The sequence below is a fragment of the Cricetulus griseus genome, chromosome 2 (genome assembly GCF_003668045.3).
Source record: "Cricetulus griseus strain 17A/GY chromosome 2, alternate assembly CriGri-PICRH-1.0, whole genome shotgun sequence".
Taxonomy (NCBI): Eukaryota; Metazoa; Chordata; class Mammalia; order Rodentia; family Cricetidae; genus Cricetulus; species Cricetulus griseus.
Window position 1 is genome coordinate 116,664,017 of NC_048595.1, and position 21,668 is coordinate 116,685,684.

General features: G+C 40.6%; 1 protein-coding gene across 1 annotated transcript in view; it reads right to left on the reverse strand.

Moving 5' to 3' along the window:
• Window positions 1-4,449: 4,449 nt before the first annotated feature.
• Window positions 4,450-21,668, reverse strand: part of Gpr63 (G protein-coupled receptor 63) — a 44,299-nt gene continuing 27,080 nt past the window's right edge. Inside the window, exon 2 of the mRNA XM_027403443.2 lies at window positions 4,450-6,011. Coding sequence (XP_027259244.1) covers window positions 4,604-5,863 — 1,260 coding nt within the window. The 5' untranslated portion in view covers window positions 5,864-6,011 and the 3' untranslated portion in view covers window positions 4,450-4,603. The remainder of the gene's footprint in view (window positions 6,012-21,668) is intronic.

Here is a 21,668-nt window from a genome sequence, read left to right on the forward strand (position 1 = left end):
GATCTGATCCCACACAGCCATGGAACTTGTTTTCATTACACAGCAGAGCCAACTGGTTACATTTTGAAGCTTTTGATGCTGCTGGATTCATTATTTTCACAGATGTGAGTAGGTATAAATATAGCATGTAACTCTGTTTTGCTAGATCTCTCTTACCTTTTTGTTTCAGAAGAAGACAATGACTACATAGTCAATGGAACCTTCCTTTGTAAAATTAAAGAAATATATTCAGTTGCATATGAAAGAGAGGAAATCAGGTCCTGATGTCTAATGGGCACAAAGCTGCAACTCTGATAGTCAGATAAATAGTCCCCATGTTTATCTAAAGGGAGTCTTGGAATTGGAGTTACATCGGGAATCATCCCATCCACATAGCAGCATTCTCCACTTCACAAATGTTCATCATTTCAAATGACTTAGCAGTACATTTTCGTAAGTCTCCAGGACAGAATCTCCTCACTGTTTCCTAATACTCGTCATCTTCTGTCAGGTTTCACTCAGGCCAGAACTACACTGAGAACTTCTAAAATGAGAATACAGTTGCACAAACAGACTGGGCAGCTAACTTAAAGTCAAGAATGCAAATGGAAGAGAATTTGAACAGAATGGGACAGTTTTCCATTATTCGTAGCCAAGTTTTTCTAGGATGAAATGAAGTTTTAAAATAAAAAAAAACAAAAACTCCACTTTAGAAATATTAAACATTTATTCATTTTCTTATTGGTAGCTCTTTTCTTGGTTGTAATAAGAACAGTAAATAGTAAACATACTTTTGAGATTTAAATGTTACAACCCCAAATTAAAAGTCTTTCATTCATTAAAACCTGGGTACCACTTTAAAATAAATAAATTTTCATTACAAATGACAAGTACCTATAGATAGCTAAGAACTGTATTAACATTTACTTGCAATAACAAACATGTGCTTTGATATTTTTATTATTATAAAAATTGAGTTGTTTAATGGAGGCAGTTCATCAAAATCATGGTTATGGAAATAAATTTGAATCTAGTTGTACTTTAAACTCAGATATAAATCATGACAGGATAAAATAGCAAGCATGTGAAAATATTTGTGATATATGCATACATATTTTCATGTAAACAAAATAAGATCAGAGAAATTAAATATCTTTGTCTCCAACAAAAGTGTGAGATTAAAAGGCTATTTTATTTTACTTCATGCTTCAATTGAACAACTGGTCTAAGTAGAGAACTAGAAATTAGAAAAGTCTTTACATTCCCCTCACTCTCTTCAGGAAATTACACGTAATGAAGAGATGCCCTATAGAGACATCTGCAGGAAAGAAATACTAGGCTAATTAGCCTTCTGGAAGTCATAACTTACAATTAGTGAGTCATGATTTGACCCCTACTGTGAAACCACATGGTTCATCAGATTTTGCTAGTGAAAAGAAAGTAAAGCTGCTGCTGGCCAAATCTACACCAACACATGTGGCCACCAGACAGTCACAAACCATGTAGATTTAATTTCACTGTGGATCACCATTGGTTTCCAACGCACAACTGCTTTAAGATAAAACAGATAGTTTTTAAATGATGTACTTATTTTCTACAGGAGTGTTTCTTGGAACTGTGCCCCTGTCACCATCTGAAACAGAATCAGGCAAAACACTCAATATAATAAAAATAAACATTTTTGTGCCCAACCATTGACCCAATGGCCTGGGAATTTGTATTGACCTTCCCTGGGGATGTTCAAATGCTTACTAAAGTTTAAATATCACTACTGCCAACTATTTAAAATTTCTCTTTACTGTTTTTTTCTGACAACAAATATTTCCTTATCTCTTTCATACATCGTATTAGCTAGGAGGAAAAAATAAATAATTTCTGATTATGTCAGTCAGCAGTGATCAATATTTCCCAATCAAGAAAACATGCAATTTTGTGCCTACATTCCTTGATGGTACACCATAATATATTTTTCCTGAAGCTTGCAAAAGCTACATATAATTATAATATTTAAAGTGATCTGTAAAATGCCATCTGAACAGATTAGCCAGTGAAAAGAGAGCTGCTGTTCAAAGTCTCCTTCCCCATGGCTTCGAATATTGGCTCAGCAGTCTCTCCAGTGTACCCGCCAAGTGTAGCTGCCTCTAACCAGAAAAGAGTACCTTCAACTGCATGTGAACCAGAAGACAGAATGTGAAAGTCAGTTCAACTACAGTCATAAAGGAAGTCTCAAAAGTTACCAGTATGCATCAATACACAGTGCTATCTTAATTGAAAGTTAGATTTTCAGCATCTGTGTTAATGTCTACTTCCGATCCAGTTTATATTGACAATGGAAAGCAAAATGCATTTCAATGTGCTGCTAGTATCTACTACAGTGTTTAAGTCCTGTGTGATCCCAATGGACAAAAACATATTTACCTGTCATAAACATAAACTAGAAATTAAAGAGGTAGGTAGCTATCATAAGCAATGATCTCAACATAATGTTGTAAATAGTGTACACTAGTCCCTACAGCAGATTAAACAGTCAAGTGATTTCCAACATGATTGCAATTGCCTCTTGGTGCTGTCAACAAATTTACAACATCACAATTCCTGATGACCATGCCAGAGCCCTTCAGACACCATTTTAACACGAGCTAATAAAGCAAATGTAAAGTGATACTGGAGACTGGATAATAGTGAAGTAGGCTGGGCTCTTCCAACTATACTCGTGTATGGAAAACAAAGCAAAACAAAAAACTCTCAGGGTTGAGTAAGACCTCAGCAATTCCTGTAATCCAATTTGGGTTTTTCTCATGGAAGAAGCACAGACTTGTTTTTCCGAATGGCTCACAAAGCACTAAAGTTCAGGAAAGATGCTACCCATCCCGGTTACAGGGCACTTTTGACCTCTGCCTTAGACCAGAGTACAGTCAAAGGCCACTCTTTCAGCTCTTTGCACTTGAGACTGTAGCTTCACCCCTGCTGGCTATTTTATAAGGTCTACCACTGATAACAGACCAAAGCTGACCAAGGTTCTGAATGGACCAGAACAGGTAGACAACTTAAGAAAAAGAATGGAAACTCCAAAGCCTGACCTATGAAAGTTAATCTCAGCTCAGACCAGGGTTTATCTCCCCTCTCTTGAGGAGGCACACCTCTGCAGTTCTTAAACTTCAGTTCTGCGAAGGCCAGAGCTGAGAAGCAAAAGGTCTCACTCCTGATCACATTAGAGCACAACTAGATGGTTGGAAGCCAAGCAGCCAGGGCAAGATCCATGCCAGCTGGGCTGGACATTCATTAACTGTCAGTCATTTGTTTTATAGATTGAAAACTGATCCAATTTTCATAATTATATTTATCTTCAGGCCCACCCACTTGAAAGGGTGGGTCTAAGTCATTTGTTCCCTTCAGAAACTCCAAGACATTCTCAGAAACATAGCAACTTCAAGGCCTGCTCCATGCAACCCTGTCTCAAAAAAGAGAAGAGGAAAGGAGAGAAGAAGAAAGGAGAGAGAGAAAAAGAGAGGGGGGAATAAAAAGAATATGTGTTGCCCCCCTTGACTGACAGGTTCGAACTGAATGAGGAGTCTGTGTGGCACAATGGAACAACAGCATCTGCATCTCAGATGTTTGGAGCCCCGCAGCTATATCAAAACCTCTGGGCAGGATTTTTGTCCCTCTGAAACTTGGATTTCTTTACTCTTAAAAAGGAAACAAATAATACCTACTCACAGAAATCCATGAGGACAGAGCACTGCCCACCACCTGGCACACAGTACCACCCTACAGTGGTTGCCCCTTCTCTCTAAACTTGGTGAGAATGTTTCAGTCAGCAAGATGGCCACAAGCTAGACCAGCCAACCTCTCATTCTGCTCCTCCCTGAAATTCGCCATAGCACTGTGCCTCCTCAATGGTTCCCTAGCACTCTGAAAACTCACTATTATGCTTGGAAAAAATCCCTATGTGTTTATATTCCTTTGAAAATTGTACATGCAGCTAAAATATTTTTAATAAAAACTACCTAGAAATTATTAGCACATGTCTTCCAAAGCACAATATGTCATATATAAAAACAATTCTAAGAACACAGTTGAATTAATCTGTACATTGTCTTTTAAAGTGCACCAAAGTAAATTGTAATAACCTTTAAAATGTCACCAACCTCCATGGGTTTTGTTTTTTAAATAAAAGTAAGTATCTACCAACTGAGATGCATGGGGATTTGATTCCAATATGATGACAAAGAGCAGCAGTGTCTTGTAGGAAAGGAAAAGGAACAGATTAACTCAACCAAGCTTGCCTCAGCAGCATAAAAAACACCTACAATTCAAGTTAACTGCAGGTGCCATGAAGCACAATCCTGATTCATGCTAAAAAATAAAACCACTCAACTAAACAAACACCTCCCCGTGAAAGTTTTCTTAATCTAGAGGTAACATATGTGACCCTTACAGTGTATCCTTAGTTTCAGGATCAAAGTACTCAACACTCTTTCATCACCACACACACACACACACACACACACACACACACACACACACACACACGATAGAAACCAATAAATGTTTAGAAGCCATATAAAAAATTATCAGTCAATAAAGAACCATAATGTCTCCAAATATCTTAGAGTTCTAATATTCACAAAACCGTCCGATGCTCCGCACACACATAGACAGCACTAGGGCGTATCCGTCGCCTTGTGTGACCAGCGAGACGTGGCAAGAACTTGAAGGACTTGGGCATCATGTCTAAGCAGGCATCATGAAACTTCTTAATCCTCCAGTAGTATATCAGTGGATTCAATGCAGACTTGAGGTAGCAGAGCCAGAGTAGCCAGGTGCTAATCTCAAAGAAGTTGTGCTGATAGTAAAAGTGCTTGCTGAATGTTGCCACAAGGCTGTACGTGGTGAATGGGGCCCAGCAGACGATGAAGACAGCAAAGAGGATCAAGATGGTGGTGAAGGCACGTGTTTTAAAGCCCATGTCAATGCTCATTTGGAAGGGTCTCTGAAGACTCATGAGACCCAGTTTGCTGGCCTGGCTGAGGCATATTCCTTCTGGGTAGCTGTGAATCCTCAAGGCATTGTGCCGAAGGGTGTTGAGGATGCCCATAAATGAATACAGTATCACCAGGAAAGGTATAAAGAAAGAAATGAGTGAAATCAAAATCACATAAGCCTGGTATCCAGAATTAGTTGTGTACCCAAACACACACTGTGGGGCTCGGGAAGGGATCTGCAAATCAGGATTTCCCACAGCCAAAGGAAAAGCTACGGAAAAAGCAGTTGCCCAGGAGACTGCAATAAGGACCTTAGCCCTGTACGGATTTAGCTTATCTTGCCTCTGAACTATAATCAGGAACCTATCAATGCTAATGATGAGCAGGATAGCGACACCCTCTATCACAAACAACCAGAAGAACATAGCAGACAACCTGCAGAAGAATTTCCCAAATATCCATCTGGTGGTAAGAATAGTTACCAGGGCAAAGGGCATGTTCAGCACAGCAAGCAGCATGTCTGCAAAAGCCAGGCTGGCGAGAAGGATGTTGATCGCAGAACGCATAGCAGCTTTTTGGTAAACCATGAGACAGACAACCAAGTTTCCAAGAAAAGACACAAACAGAATAAATATCATTATAGCTGAAAGAATGATCTGGAGGGCTAAATTTAGGCTCTTAAAAACTGCTGGTGTTGGGGTCGTGGCTGTGCTGTTCACTGCTAAGGAACTAAATCCAGTGCTAGTCATGGTTTCCAGACTGTATCTAAGCAACGGACCAGGACTTGGATGCTGAAATGGTGGGGTTGTTGTAATATTCACATGGGAGTTTTCATAGACTATAAATGTCGTGTTGGATGTCCTTGAATGGGATGCACTCAACACCTCTGAGACAACCATGGTTTTAGGAGGATAGGAGGCTCAGGCAGAAACGTGGATCCTCTTCAGGCATTTCAACACAGCACTGTAGGGTCAGGTTCCACTGATGGGCTCGGATACACATTCTGGAAAACAGACAGAGTTCCATCTTCCACAAGAATCCTTTTGCCTGGAAATGAGCCCAAAACAGAACATGAGATCAGATTAGTAAATACATTTTACTCTGTTGTGTCACAACATCCATGTATGTCTGTAGACACATTTGACTTTTTAAGTATTTCATCATATAGGATCACTCTTTTTCCTTCTAAACCTCTAAAACTGTGTTCTCTAACTTAGCCAACACTAAAATGTCACTGTTGTTTTAAATAAATAATAATGGAAATTTTATAATATTCGTTCATAAAGCAAGACAGATTTTGAAATACATTAATGAACCAAGGACAGAAGTCAAAACCTATGGTTGATGCTTTTTAAAAAGATTGCAGTGACCCTCTCTCTCTCTCTGGTTCAGACCATTGAGGAAGGGGGAGAGAAAGATTATAAGAGTCAGTGATTAGTGAGGACCTGGGTAAAACCATCCTTTTGGACTTGGCAGAACCACTGTGCTTATGAACTCACAGAGGCTATGGATGCCTGCACAAGACCTGTATGAGAAAAAGCTGGGCAACATTCTAGCGAGGAGTGGGAGTGGGTTCATGAGATTCCTAACTGAGGAGCGATGACTAATCGATAGCCTTGTTGGAGGAAAAAACAGTTTTCTTTAAGGGTTTACTTCCAAGCTCTACTGGATGGCCGTATATCCAGCAGAAATGGACAGCACAAATTGGACTCAGTGGATTATTGAATCAAATAAAGAAAACATGGGGTTGAGGGTATAGGGGAGGGGTAGTGGATCATAGAGGATTGAGAAAAGGATTTGGTATTAAAATAATCAAAATACGCTGTATGAAAGTCACCAAGAATTAATAAAAATATTTAAAAAATAAACTTCAAAAAATTTCAGTAGCATCATAGCTTTCCACAATCAGTATTAATAAACATTTCACTAATTCTCTTAGGAGAACAAATTTCAACAGTTCTTTCCTATGGGTGCTTATTCCACCTTTACATTAGCATGAAGCTCGATGGCAAAAATAACTTAACCTCAATTCCTGGCTTTACATGCGGTAATAACACACTTTAGATTTGACAGCCCTTAAAAGTAAAGATGGGATTATTTTCAATTAAGATCTGAAATTTTTCTTGGCTTTTCTTCCTCCCTTTCTCCCTTCTGCCTATTTATTGTTCCTCCCTCGTCCTTTTCCCAGTTTCTCTCTCTGCCTTCTCCTTTTCCTTTCTCATATCCATCCCCTTCTCTAGAAATTCCCCACCAAACACACTAGAAAAAAGACATCAGATAAAAGTTATTTTTCCTAAGCTCTTTCTTACATTCTCTTTTCTTCTAAGCCTATTTTGTGTTTTACTTTTATCGATTCTTTGTGGATTTCATATCATGCATTCTGATCCCACTTATCTCCCTGTCACTTCTGCCCTTGAAACCTTTCCCCCAAAACAAAAAATTTTAAAAAAAAACTAAACAAAACAAAACAAAACAGATCAAAAAAATAGAAGAATCTCAACATAGGAGCTGTAGTGTGTCCTGTTGAGTCACACAGTTTACCCTTTAGTCCTTTCATCTTTACGGCAAGTATTCATTGCCATGAGTTATTGGTCTGGCATGAGGCCTCTGGTTTCTGCCACACCACCTGTAATAGGCTCTCACCAGGTTTCCTCTTGGCTATGCTGCTGTTGTCCTATGCCATGTTTTGGATCTGTTAGATTCATCTCCTTCACATGCTCCAACAGTTTGTAGATTTAGTTGATGGTGGAGTGGGCCAACTCATAGCCCTGGTTCTGGACCTGGCTGAGTAGCCTGGTCAGTTCGCTAGCTTGTCTTCATCATCACTGCCCAGATAAGCTCTCCAGCACTGCCTTGGCTAACTCACCCAATGCAGCCCACAGCAAGGAATGGGGCCAGTTCTCTTGCTCTTAGGTCCCCTGGATCCAGGTGCCACCCCCATTGCCAGGGTCAGCTCTACTCTTTTGCCCAGGCAAGGTGCAGGGCCTTCTCTTCCTGATTGCTGTACGGGGCATAGGAGAGAGGTCAGGTCAGCATTCCTGCTCTCAGGATTGGCTTACCTGACACCTCAACAATAGCATCAGTTCTCTCACCTGCCACAGGCAGCAAGGGGCAGAGGGAGGACTGCATCTTTCCCTCATCCATGCCACCACATGGCAAATGAGGGGAGGCAGAGTCAGCTCTAGTGTGCTTCCCGGGTGAGGTGCCACACCTATGGTGAGGATTGCAGCCATCTTACCCGAATGTGATGAAGGGACTCTTCTCTGAGGGGGAGGCCCAGCTTGCCTGCAGTAATATCCAGCAAGGGGCAGGACCAGCCTTCCCAGGGCCAGTGAAAAGTAGGACCAGCTCAGCACAGCATGGTTCCAAATACAAGCCATGGATATCACCACAGACCCATACACAGCCCTCAGCAGCAGCTCAGCGGGACAACACCACACCCTGGTGGCAGCACAGGCCCCTCTCAGATAGCTCACCGGGGAACCAACATGGTTCCAGGTGGCTGGCCAGACACAAGGCATCCACAGAGCCCTCAGTGGCAACTTCAGTCATGGACACCATCTCAGACCCTAGCCTCCACAGGGCCACAGGCTTAGACAAGTGGCCGCCTGTTCCCAGATATTTCCATGGCTCCAAGTGGCAGCAGCAGCCACCCAGATCAGCATGGCCCCAGGTGAAGCACAGTCCTCAGACACTGACATGGTCCAAGGTGGCCAACCAGACCCCGGCCAACTGCATGGCCCTCAGTGACAACAGGAGTCCCAAATATCAACTCAGACCCTGGCTGCTCTAGGGTCACAGACTCAGACCCCGGGCTTTGGTACGGTCTTCCTATGGTCTTAGGAGCCACAGACATCAAAGACCCTGGATATGGCAGAGCCACGGACCCAGACACCCTCTGTGCAGCCCTGTTCCAAACAATGTCGTGGCCCCAGTTGACAGTCCTGGTCACCCAAGTCAGCCTGGTCACAGCAGTGGCACAGCCCTCAGACACCAACATGGTCACAGGTTGTGGCCCAGACCCCAACCTTCCATGTGGGTCCTAACAGCAACATGGGCCAGGAACATCAACACAGACCCCAGCTGCAAGCCTGTCCGTTTTCATCATTTTTCCCCTGATATGTAGACTTCTATTTCTTCTCATAAAGACTGAATTGATACTGTTAGCAATTTGACGGGAGACGCTGACCAAGTAACAAATATGGTGTTAAGAGGGGAGAAAGGAAGCTGTGTGTCCACAACATACTCAGAAAATTCACAGAAACCTGCTTATCTTTTCTCAAAGGCAGGAGGATCTCTGTGAGTTCGAGGCCAGCCTGGTCTCCAGAGTGAGTACCAGGAGAGGCTCCAAAGCTACACAGAGAAACCCTGTCTCGAAAAACCAAAAAAAAAAAAAAAAAGATTTGGGTTTGTTTGTTTGTTTGTTTGTTTGTTTGTTTGTTTGGTCATGATGAAGAAGAACAATTAAAAATAGAAAGAAACAAGAGCAAAATATTAAACTGTGCTTTTTAATTTTTTATAGTTCCATATACAACTAAATTGTCTTTTTTGTTTTACAAGCTTCCCATCACTACACAAACTTCTAACTCAATTTTCACAATTACTAGTCAGCCTTCAGATATTTACTGAGGGCATGCTATGTTCCAGTCACTAAAAGGAAAATGATTAATAAATGGTCTTGGATGTTGGATTAAAGAGAGAAGACTGACCAAGGAAGGACACTGCATCTTGAAATTCACTTTGAATGGATTTTTGTTAGTATACATATGTATAAACTAAAAAGAATCAGATCTATAAATTTAAAGTTCATTAGTAAAGAATTTTTTAAATCTTTTTAAGCAACAAACCAACCAAACAGATGCTGCTGTGGTAACTGGCCTAACAAAACAGAAGGGAGAGTTTTCATCTCCAGAACTCCCAGAAAAACATTTTGAGGAAACCAAAATATCTGTAGATCTTCACTGATTAGCGGTGACCATAGAAATCTCAGATGAGGATGAAAGCAGGAAAATGACTGAAAAGTAGGACACTGGAGACCCTGCCAGGCCTGTCTCTGCTCACTGCACAGTCAGAAGCAAATACACATCTCCCTTCAAGAAGCTCAAGGCTGTGGCAAAATGTCAGTCTGTAAATGGCATCAAATGAGAACGCCAACACTCTACAGGAGTGCTAGCTTTTTCTCACCAACTTCCCTGACTGCTGAATCTAGACCAGGCTACCAATGCAGGCGGGCAGCCCCAGATGGGGGCAACTGATTCTCATGGTCACTAATTCAGTCCACAGAGTGAAAACTCACTTCCATTCCTGGGCGTAGACCCCCGAGTACTAAAAGCCTTTTAGAAGTTCTACCGCTTTACAACATTACTATACTGGGTACCAACACTAAACATGAATTTCTATAGGAACAAATGCCAATGTGACCGTAACATCACCTAAAAACTAATTATACAGAACAGAGAAAGAATAAGCATTCAAAGTGAAATCCATGTCTTTTAAAAGTAATTCAATTTAATCTAATTTTAGCAAGAAACAAACAAAAAGAAAATCTAGTAGCTTGGTCCTTTGCTTCTCTTCTCCTTCCTTGTCAGTTTCTCTGATTGCTATCTAAATACAGGTAAGTAACAAATGTGTTTCTATGGGCCAAACCAAATTTCTGAGTTCTAGCCCTACATGTATGTGTGTGTATCTATGTAGGGTATAAAGGCATCAGTGCGGGGCCCACAGAAGCCAGAAGAGGGCATGAGATTCCCCCGAAACTGGAGTTAACAAGCAGTTGTGAGCCACCCAACCAACCTACATGGATCCTAGGAAAAGAGCTGGGATCTTCTGCAAGTGTGTGGTCTGAACCACTGAACCATCTTTCCACACCTACACACTATTATTACATTCTGATGAGAATCTTCTCTGGCCTCTGCATAACCCAAACCTGATGTCAGCTCATCCTATCGCCTCCTCACAGTCTGCACTTCTGAGTGACAGGATTTAGTGAGTGAGCAGTTGTTGTGCTGTTTGTCGTTTGTCATTTGACACAAACCTACCCATATCTCAGAAAATCAAACCTCAAATGAGGAACTGCCCCCATAAGACTGTCCTGTGGACAAGTCTTGGGACACTTTCTTAATGAGGGAGGAGCTATCCCACTGTGGGCAGTGCCACCTCCAGGCAGGTCATTCTGGATAATTTAAGCAAACAGGCTGAGCAAGCCATGGGGAGCAAGTCAGTAAGCATCATTTCTCCATTTTCCTGCTTCAGTTCCTACTTCCAGATTCCTGCCTTGGCTTCCTCCCATGATGACTGATAACCATAAGCTAAAATAAGTTCTTTGTTCCTCAGGTAGGTTTTGGTCTGTGTTTTATTGCAACAATATAAAGCAAAGTAGCACAGTCATGTTAAACATTCCCATGCCACCTCTTCCTTCATGCAAGAGACCTGCAAAACATAGAGAGATGCTTATAATGTGAGGATATATAATGCATGTATAGATACCATGACTATTACACACACAGATACACAGACAGAGACAATTACCCAAACCCCAAACTTGAATGTTAATGGTATGTGGTATATGGTATGTTCTATTTTTTTCAAAGTGAAATCCATGTCTTTTAAAAGTAATTCAATTTAATCTAATTTTAGCAAGACACAAACAAAAAGAAAATCTAGTAGCTTGGTCCTTTGCTTCTCTTCTCCTTCCTTGTCAGTTGACACAAACCTACCCATATCTCAGAAAATCAAACCTCAAATGAGGAACTGCCCCCATAAGACTGTCCTGTGGACAAGTCTTGGGACACTTTCTTAATGAGGGAGGAGCTATCCCTCATTAATTTTGTGCTTTGGTTACTCTTACAAGAAAAGAAAAATAATTGCCTTCAATCTCCAAAAAAATATGTTCAATGTGTTTAAAAGTATTAAAACAAAGCCTCAAACTGATACTTTATCAAAGCCTGAGTCTAGGGGTTAGGAGATGGCCCAGATGGTAACCTTGCCTACTAAGCATGAGGACCTGCATTCATAGCCCCAATACCCACCCACATAGAAGGGTGAGCATGGTAGCACACACTATAATCTCAAGGTGAGGGAGATAAATACAGGAGGCTCCCCAGAGATTGCTGGCAAGCCAGTCTAGCTAACTCAGTGAGCTCCAGATCCAATGAAAGAGGCCCATTCACCAACCTAAAGATTGATAGAGAAAAGACACCTGATCTCCACTTCTGACCTCCACACACATGCTGCACATGTGTGTGACACACAAAGAAAAAAAAAGTCCTAAGTCTAAAACTGGGAGTGGTGGCTCAGGCTTGAAATCCTAGCACTCAGAAGCCTGAGGCAGGAGCATTGCCTTGAGTCTGAGGCCAACCTGGGATACCTAATGAGTTCCAGGACAGCCTGGGCTACCTAGCAAGACTATCTCAACATAAATATACAAAAGACCTAAGTCTACAAAAACCATTCATATAGCTGAGTGGCCCCTCTGGCACTGAGGTTAATACCAGAACTTAGTCACTTCCCTAACACAAAAATCCTGACAAATATGATTCACTTCCTATTGTGCTACAAAATCATTAAAGACAGAGATCAGATGTGAGATGGAGAAGAATGGTCCAGCTTCATGACACCTCTGCTGAACATCTTCAGCATACCCAAGACTTCAGAGACAGGTTCTAAATGCTTTGCTTCCCTCAGTGGAAAAGGTGTCTTTGGGAATGGTGAGCTCCACGGGAAGCCACAGCAGAGCACAAACCCTGAGAGGTCCCCAACTGTGGTGCTTTCAGAGAGTAGTGTTGGGTGGGGGTTGGGTGGGGGTTGTGAGGGTTAGCTGGGGATTTGGTGGGGTTGGGTGGGAGTTGGGTGAGGGGTGTGTGTCAGCCACTGCCTTTCTGTTGCTTCTCTGACTCTCAGTGACTTCTTGCAGTTTCTGTATCCAGCAGTACAGGTGCTGGTGCTTCTGGAGGAACTTCATGGCACCAGCTATCAAGAGCTGTCTCCTTAACATGTATTGATTTCAGTTTCTGATCATTGCACCCACCTCTTTCTTTATGTTCAACATCTTGGTTTATTTTTTTAATGCTACTCATTGCATGAGGATATAATTAACTTTAAGAGGTAGTTATTCTTACTCCAGAATAGGTGTTTTTCCTGTAGGACAATGGTTCTTCCCTGAGACACTAAACTCTTTACTCCACAGAATAACTTATAGCTGTACTTCTTGATATGTTTTATGTATGGGAATATATACAAACATTTTAAGGATTTTAAGACTATTTTGACTACTACTGCCTCTTTAAAAGTGAAAAAAAATGGATTTTCAAAATCCTTATCCTTGGAATGTAAAAAATAATAAAAATAAAATAATTCAAAACAAAAAAATTTTAGTCACATTAAAGAAAAAAGTCCTTATTTTAGTCAGGCCTATGTAAGAGAAAATTATAATTTCTTTTTAACAGTCATTTTTAAAAGCCACTTTGAAGCCTGACAGTGGAGGCCCATGCCTTTAATCCTAGCACTCAGGAGGCAGAGGCAGGTGGATCTCTGTGAGTTCAAGACCAGTCTGGTCTACAAGAGCTAGTTCCAGGACAGCCTACAAAGCCACAGAGAAACCCTGTCTCCAACCACCCCCCAATAAATCAAAACAACAACAACAACAAAAAAGCTACTTTGAGGCTTGCAGACATCTTAGAGTTCATCTTAAACTATATCTAAACTATAATGATAGATATTTTAAATTTTAGTTTTGAGATTATAATATAATTACAACAAGTCTTCCTTCCTTCCAAACTCCACCACCACCATACATTTCTCTGTGCTCTCCTTCAAATCTGTGGCCTCTTTTCACTAATTATTGTATTATGTGTGTATGTATGTACATAGGAAAGGTCTTTAATATGAAACAAAAAGCTATCTTTGTTCCTTCTCCCTGTTGCTTCTTCCTTGCAAAAATATACACAGAGATTAGCAAGCCTTCAGGAACTGGCTACTGAAGAGCACCATGCAGACAAACAGCAGCCATCTACATGAAAGCTTGCCAGCAACAATTGCCGGGATCTCCTATACCAGAATTTCCTTTTGCAGGACTCTGGAGTGATTTCCACACATGTTAAATAGAAGAGATCCAAAAGTTCTGGCTAAATTGATTCAGTCTCCAAGCCTCTGCAGCATCACTCACAGAATTAACACTGTTGTAACTTCAGGAAAGATCACGGACTATCTTTACTAATTTTCCAGGAAACCAGCAGTGTGTCTTTACTAGTGTCTAGGGGTGAGTCAGCATCCATAAAAATGGCCAGATAGTTCATATCTATGTTCCAACAATGGGTTTTAGTCTTTTTAAAATGGAGAAATTTAAGAGAAACACAGTTGGGAAACAAGAAACCAACCCTTTCTTACTGACTTTCACACTAGTCTTTAGGGAACACAAACAGTAAAGAAATTTTTACAAAATGCAAATAACTCCAGCTCATGCTTTCATATGATTTGATTCTTAACAAGTCTGAAGATGGACATAACAAATTCATTTTAAGCCAGTTGCTGAATCATTTTTTTTGCTCCAACTTAAACATATTTTCCAGGTTTTAAAATGGTGTCTGGATGTTGGAATCTCAACTACACACCAAAGTAAGAAATGGGCATTTCCCCCCCAGTGGAAGGTTTGGTTTCACAAAGCATGCAGTTATAAGAAACAATACAGGGATCCCATGTGCCCTGCTTCCCTGGGATCTTATAACACTACACAGTTTCACAACCAGGATGTTAACAGTGATACAGCCCAGACACACAAGACCCTCAACAACAGAGTCATTCCTGGTGGCCTTTCATAGATACATACCCATCAATCCTACCATACCTGGACTGAGACAAACATTAGTCTACCCTCTTAGCCTAAACTGTCATTCTAACACTGTGATCCTATTGAGGAAACTAGGACCTAGACAGATCCCTGACAGGCAGACAGACAGGAAGGGGAGCCATGGATAGATAATAATGACGGCAAACTTCTCTGGCTTCTTCCTCACCTTCCTGACAAGACAAAACCAGCTTAAAACAAAGTTCTGGTAGGCTTTTTCTCCCACCAATAGGAGAGAGAGCAAAGTCCTAAAAGAGAAATGGGAGCTACACAATGTTTCTTCTCTCTAGACAATGTTACCTCTAGCTAGACAATGTTACATCTCTTTAGAAGCATTAAGGATCTCTTCCTCATATAGCATTCTTAAATTTCAACAGGATTAATCTGAGTTTGAACCTGTCTCAATCCATTTTGCTGGTTTCTAACAATTCTTCAATCTGAAGATCCAGATTATTTTCCCAGCATAAGAAGAGCTTCTATTGTATTATGTTATATATCTGACTATTCTAGGTTTCTGTTGTGAGATAAAACAGAGACCATATCGAAGTTTGGAAAAGAAAGTCTTTATTTGGTTCATGGGTCACTAAGCAAGCCAAGACAGGAGCTAAGAGACGCTACAGAGGAATGCTGCTTTCTGGCTTGCTCTCGAGGCACACATTCAGCTGTTTCTTACATCTCTCAAGACCACCTGCCCATGGGGTAGCACCATCCACAGTGGGCTAGACTCTTCCACAAGAAAATGCTGCACAGACCTGCTAACCCCATAGTCTGGAGGCATTTTCTCAATGGTGGTTCTTCCTTCAAGGTGACCCTAGTTTGTATCATGAACAAAAAAACTACACTATTGAGGAACATTCTGATTCTTTGTCTTTCTATGTCTTTTAAAGTTTCAAGTATTTTGATATCAGGCCACCATGACTGGATTTGGCACTTGGCACTTTTTCTGATTTTCTTTTCCATTCTGTGTTACTGAATGGTTTCTTGTCTTCCTTCCTTTCTTTCTTTTCTCCCACTAGTGAGACCTCTTATTTGTCACTGTTAAAAATCTGGATTTTGAAATGATTCTTGGAATGGTGGTTCATTATCTGTCTTAGTTACTATTCCATTGCTGTGAAGAGACACCATGAACTAGGCAAGTTATAGAAGTAACCATTTAACTAGGGGTTCGCTTACAGTTTCACAGGAGCTTGCCATTATCATCATGGCAGGGAGCATGGTGGCAGGTAGACATGGCCAAAGAGCAGCCTCTAAGAGGTTACATCTTATCCACAAGCAGGAGGCAAAGAGAACAAGTCTGGGTCTGGCATGTATTTCTGAAGCCTCAAAGCCCACCCTCAGTGACATGTCTCCTTCAACAATGTCATGCCTCCTAATCCTTGTTAAACAGCGCCACCAACTGGGAATCAAACATTTAAACATATGAGCCTATGGTGGCCACCCTCATTCAAACAGCAACATTACATGCCCTGATCCCATAGGCTTGTAGGCACATCATAATGCAAAATATTTTTAATCCACCTTTAAAAGTTCTCATAATCTTTCAGTTTCAACAAAGCTTAAAAGTCCTAAATTCATCAGAGCCACCTAGGGCCTGGGGACTGCCCACTGGGGAGCTCAATCCAGCAGTACAGGCCACCCAGAGACTACCAAGGCTCTGGTACTAGTCCCGCCTCCATCCACAGGAAGAGGAGAGCCATCAGACTATTGGACCTGCTTGCACCCACCAGAAGAGAACCTTGGATCAGGGAAGAGACTCCTCCTGTACTCACTGGAAGAAGGGATGAGAAGAAGACAATATAAAAACACATTCAACAACAACAACAACAACAAAAAACTACACTACAAGAGTCTAGGGACTCTACACCAGCAAGACATGAACACCCCAACACAGATGAAGCAGAAGAGAATGACCTTAAAAACAATATCATGAAAATGATACAGGCCCTCAAAGAGGATATGAGAAAATCCCTTATAGAAATGGGAAAAAAAGAAAACAAGAAATCTCTTAAGGAAAGCCAAGACACAACAATCAAACAGATGAAGGAAATGATTCAAACATTTCAAGACATGGAAACTGAAATACAAACAATAAAGAAAACACAAACTGAGGGAATGCTGGAAATAGAAAAGCTGGGTAAACAATCAGGAACTACAAATGCAAGCATAATCAACAGAATACAAGAGATGGAAGAGAGAATCTCAGGCATTGAAGATACACTAGGAGAAATAGATTCATAAACCAAAGAAAATCTTAAGTCCAACAAATCACTAACAAAATATCCAGGAAATATGGGACACCATGAAAAGACCAAACCTAAGAATAGGTATAGAAGAAAGTGAAGAAACCTTCTTCTGCTCAAAGGAGCAGAAAACATATACAACAAAATCATAGAAGAAAACTTTCCCATGTCTAAAGAAAGACATGCCAATAAAAGTACAAGAAACTTACAGAACACCAAATAGAGTGGACCCCCCCAAAAATAAACCTCCCCTCACCACCACATAATAATCAAAACCCCAAACATGTAGATTACAGAAAGAATGTTAAGAGCAGCTAAAGAAAAAGGCCAAGTAACATATAAAGGCAAACCTATCAGAATTACACCTGACTTCTCCATGGAAGCTCTGAAAGCCAGAAGGTCCTGAATATATATTCTACCAATACTAAGAGACCACGGATACTAGCCCAGATTAATATACCCAGCAAAACTTTCAATCACTATGCATGGAGAAAAAAAAGATATTCCATGACAAAACCAGATTTAAACAATACATATCTACTAATCCAGCCCTACAGAAAGTCTGGAAAGAAAACTCCAACCCAAGGAAGTTAACAACAACCAGAAAAACATAGGCAATAGATAATCCCACATTACCAACAGCCAAAAGAAAAAGGGGGTGAAATCCACACACTTCCAACAACAACAACAAATCCAAAACAAACAAGAATGAACAATCAATGGTCATTAATATCCATCAATATTAATGGTCTTAACTCACCTATAAAAAGACACAGGCTTTCAGAATGGATACAAGGACAGAATCTATCCTTCTGCTGCATATACCTTAACTTCAAAGACAGACGGTACCTCAGACTTAAGGGTTGGGAAAAGATTTTCCAATCAAATGGACCCAAGAAACAAGTGTGGGTAGCAATTCTAATATCTAACAAATTAGATTTTAAACTAAAATCAATGAAAAGAGATGAGGGAGATCATTTCATATTCATCACAGGTTAAATCCAACAGAATGAAGTCTCAATTCTGAACATGCCAAATACAAAGGCATCCACATTTCTAAAAGAAGCACTTCTAAAACTCAAATCACACATAAAACCTCACACACTTATAGGGGGAAACTTCAACACCCCACTCTTACCACTACACAGGACCACCAGACAGAAACATAACAAAGAAACAAAGGAACTAATAGAAGTTATGACTCAATTGGGTTTAACAGACATCTAGGGAACATTCCATCCAATCACTAAAGAATATACCCTCTTTTCAGCACCACATGGAACCTTCTCTAAAATTGACCACATACTTGGCAACATAGCAAAACAGTTACAAAAAATTGGAATAACCCCCTGTATCAGATCAGACTACCATGCTTTCAAGTTAGAATTCAACAAAAAGACAAATTGCAGAAACCCTACAAACTCATGGAAATTGAACAATGTGCAAATACACAATTCCTGTATCAAAGAGGAAATAAAAAAAGAAATTAAAGACTTCTTAGAATTCAATGAGAATGAAGGCAAAACATATCCAAATTTATGGGACAGTGCTAAGAGGAAAGTTCATAGCACTAAGTGCCCAAGTGAAGAAACTGGAGAATAGTCACAATAAAAAATTAACAGCACAACTGAAAGTTCTAGAACAAAAAGAAACAAACTCACCTCAGAGGAGTAGACGCCAGGAAATAATCAAATTGAGGGCTGAAATCAATAAAGTAGAAACTAGGAAAACAATCAATTTAGCCTCAGGCAGATTCTTAGGACAAGGGTAAAAAGCAGCTACACTGTTTGCCAAAATATCACAAGAATGGTCTCTAGGCCAGCTACTAAAATTGTTTCCTTCTAAAACCTCTTAATCTGGGCCTCCATACTCCAAACTGCTCTTAGCACTACTGTCTTCCAAGTTCCTACTAGGATGGCCCATTAAGCCCTACTTACAGCATGCAATCACTTTTCTAGTCCAAAGTCCCACAGTCTTCCATGTTTCTCAAAAAAAAAAAAAAAATCATTGTCATGCTTGTTGCAGAAATAGCCAGTGCATGCTAGAATCTTCTGTCTTAGTTACTGTTCTATTGCAGTGAGGAGACACCATGAATGAGGAAACTTATAAAAGAAATTATTTAATTGGGGACAGTTTCTTTCTTCCAGGGATATTAATTTTGCTTATTTTGTTCCCACTTTTCCATGATATGTCCTTTTCCTGTAATATCTTGTGCCAATTTCTGAACAATAAATACAGAATATTTTTCCTTGAAGGTCGTGGCTTTCCTCTACCAATTGATACACAGCTGTGGCTTTCTGTTGTTTTCTAGTGGACAGCTGGTAGGAACGCTGTGTGTGGAGACACTGAGGCTGCCAGGAGACAGGCTTTACTTTGGGGTGAGCAGAAGCTATCGGGGAGCACATGAATAACCTCACTTGCCTTAAGTCTCCCCAAGCAGTTTTTTGTGATTTTTTTTTAAGAAAAAAAGATCTCTAAGTGAGAATAAAATGTTGGGCTTCCCAGTTCTATAAGTAACATGGCAAGCAGCAGGAACAGTATTTATGGGGCAAGCAGCTCAGCTATTCATTTCATTACATCCACTTCTACACCTACTATTGTGAATCTTCCTCTAGACTTAAAATACCTCCTGTAACCACTGGAAGTCTATGTAAAAATAAAAATTTAAAAACTGGGGTAAAGATTCTTTAAAAAGATTATCAGTTTTAGAAGTATTCTCAAGTCCATGCTAAGAAATTACTGAACCCATCTGTTTTTTAAATATTTCTTCATTAAAAATCTCCAAAAATCCTCTCCTTGCCAGGCAGGGTGACATATGCCTTTAATCTCCCACTTGGAAATCAGAGGCAGAAGGAGCTATGGGAGTTGAAGGCCCACAAGATCTATACATCAAATTTCAAGACAGGCAGTCAGCACTACATAATGAGATCCTGTATGAAAGAGAGAGAGAGAGAGAGAGAGAGAGAGAGAGAGAGAGAGAGAGAGAGAGAGAGAGAGAGAGAAGTAAACCCTTTATAGAAGACTGGGAGATGGCTACTTCTTTGGAATTGTGTCATATACTGAAAACCAGCTGAGATATCAGCTTTGTAAACTGAATCACTACTGGATTTTTGGACCTTCTGTTGGTAAACAGCCATTGTTGGATTAGCTGGACTACAGCCTAGAATCCTCTTCCCCTCCCCCCTCCTTCCTCTAGAAAACCTTAACTAATATGAACTGTAAGTCCCAAATGAAATCTTTCTTTTGTAAGTTATCTTGGTCATGGAGTTTGTTCATAATACAAAAGTAACAAAGACCGGAGTTGGTACCAGGGAGTGGGTTATTGCTGAACCACTCTGAACATGCTGTTTTTGAGGAATGTGGAAGACGTTGGAACTTTGGGCCAGGAAAGCAGTTGAATGCTATAAGTGGGGCTAATGTGTCATCCCAGGAGGAGCACCGAAGACAGTAGTGGATGACTATAGTGCAGAATGTGGATGCCTTGTTCAAGAGGTTTCATTAGCAACTGGTAAAGACCATACTTCAGATACTTTGGTAAAGAATGTGGCTGTTTTGGCCCTTCTCCTAAGAAGCTGCCTGAAGCTAAATTGAAAAGTTTGAGACTAATTTCATTGGCAGAGAGATTTCAATACAGCCTAATATTGACTCAACTACATGATTGATAGTGATCAAATATACAGATATACAATAAAAAATAGCAAGTGAGGCAAAAAGAAATATAAGATGATGCCACAGACTTAGATGATTCCCCATGGAAGGCATCATCCTCCCTGGGGAGCAGAAAGGGGATGGGATGGGGGGTCAGTGGGGGGCATAGGAGGATGGGAGGGAGAGGGAACTGGGACTGATATGTAAAATAAGATTGTTTCTAATCTCTAAATTTTTTTAACAAAAAAAGTTACTTGAACAGAAAAAAAACATAGAGTTTAAGGAGAAAAAGAACACTAGAAAATTTAATGTTGGAGCCATAGTTTGTGCTGAAAAGTTACAGAGAAATTGAATAAAGGGACTTGTCTTCACAGGGTAAGACCCCACCCAGCTAAACCTGCTATCTGTGAAAAGAACAGGCCTAAGGAATTATCTGTTCCTAAAGAGCAACAAGAGAGGAAATCCTACACAAATGTAATCCTAGGAGAAAGTCAGGTTGTATCCCAAGCAGGCAGTGGAACTGAACTTGATAGCAGCAGTCTCTGGGTTCTGGTTGTAAGAGTCATGAAATATATGAGTTATGGGTTTGTGGAATCTTCCTCCATGATTAAGAAGAGCCACTGAGGGGCGTTGGTGGCGCACGCCTTTAATCCCAGCACTTGGGAGGCAGAGGCAGGCAGATTTCTGTGAGTTTGAGGCCAGCCTGGTCTCCAGAGCGAGTGCCAGGATAGGCTCCAAAGCTACGCAGAGAAACCCTGTCTTGAAAAACCAAAAAAAAAAAAAAAAAAAAAAAAAGAGCCACTGATTCCAAGCTTATGACTGGGGGCCGAGGAGTGTTCCTGCAGGGAGGTCTGGAAAGACCATTGCTTGAAACTGTGAAAGTGAAGCCTAGATTGTACTGGAGATCCCAAAATGTCTAAGATGCCGCAGTTGTTGAATATCTATCTGCCAAGGAGAGTTGCTCACAAAGAGTGG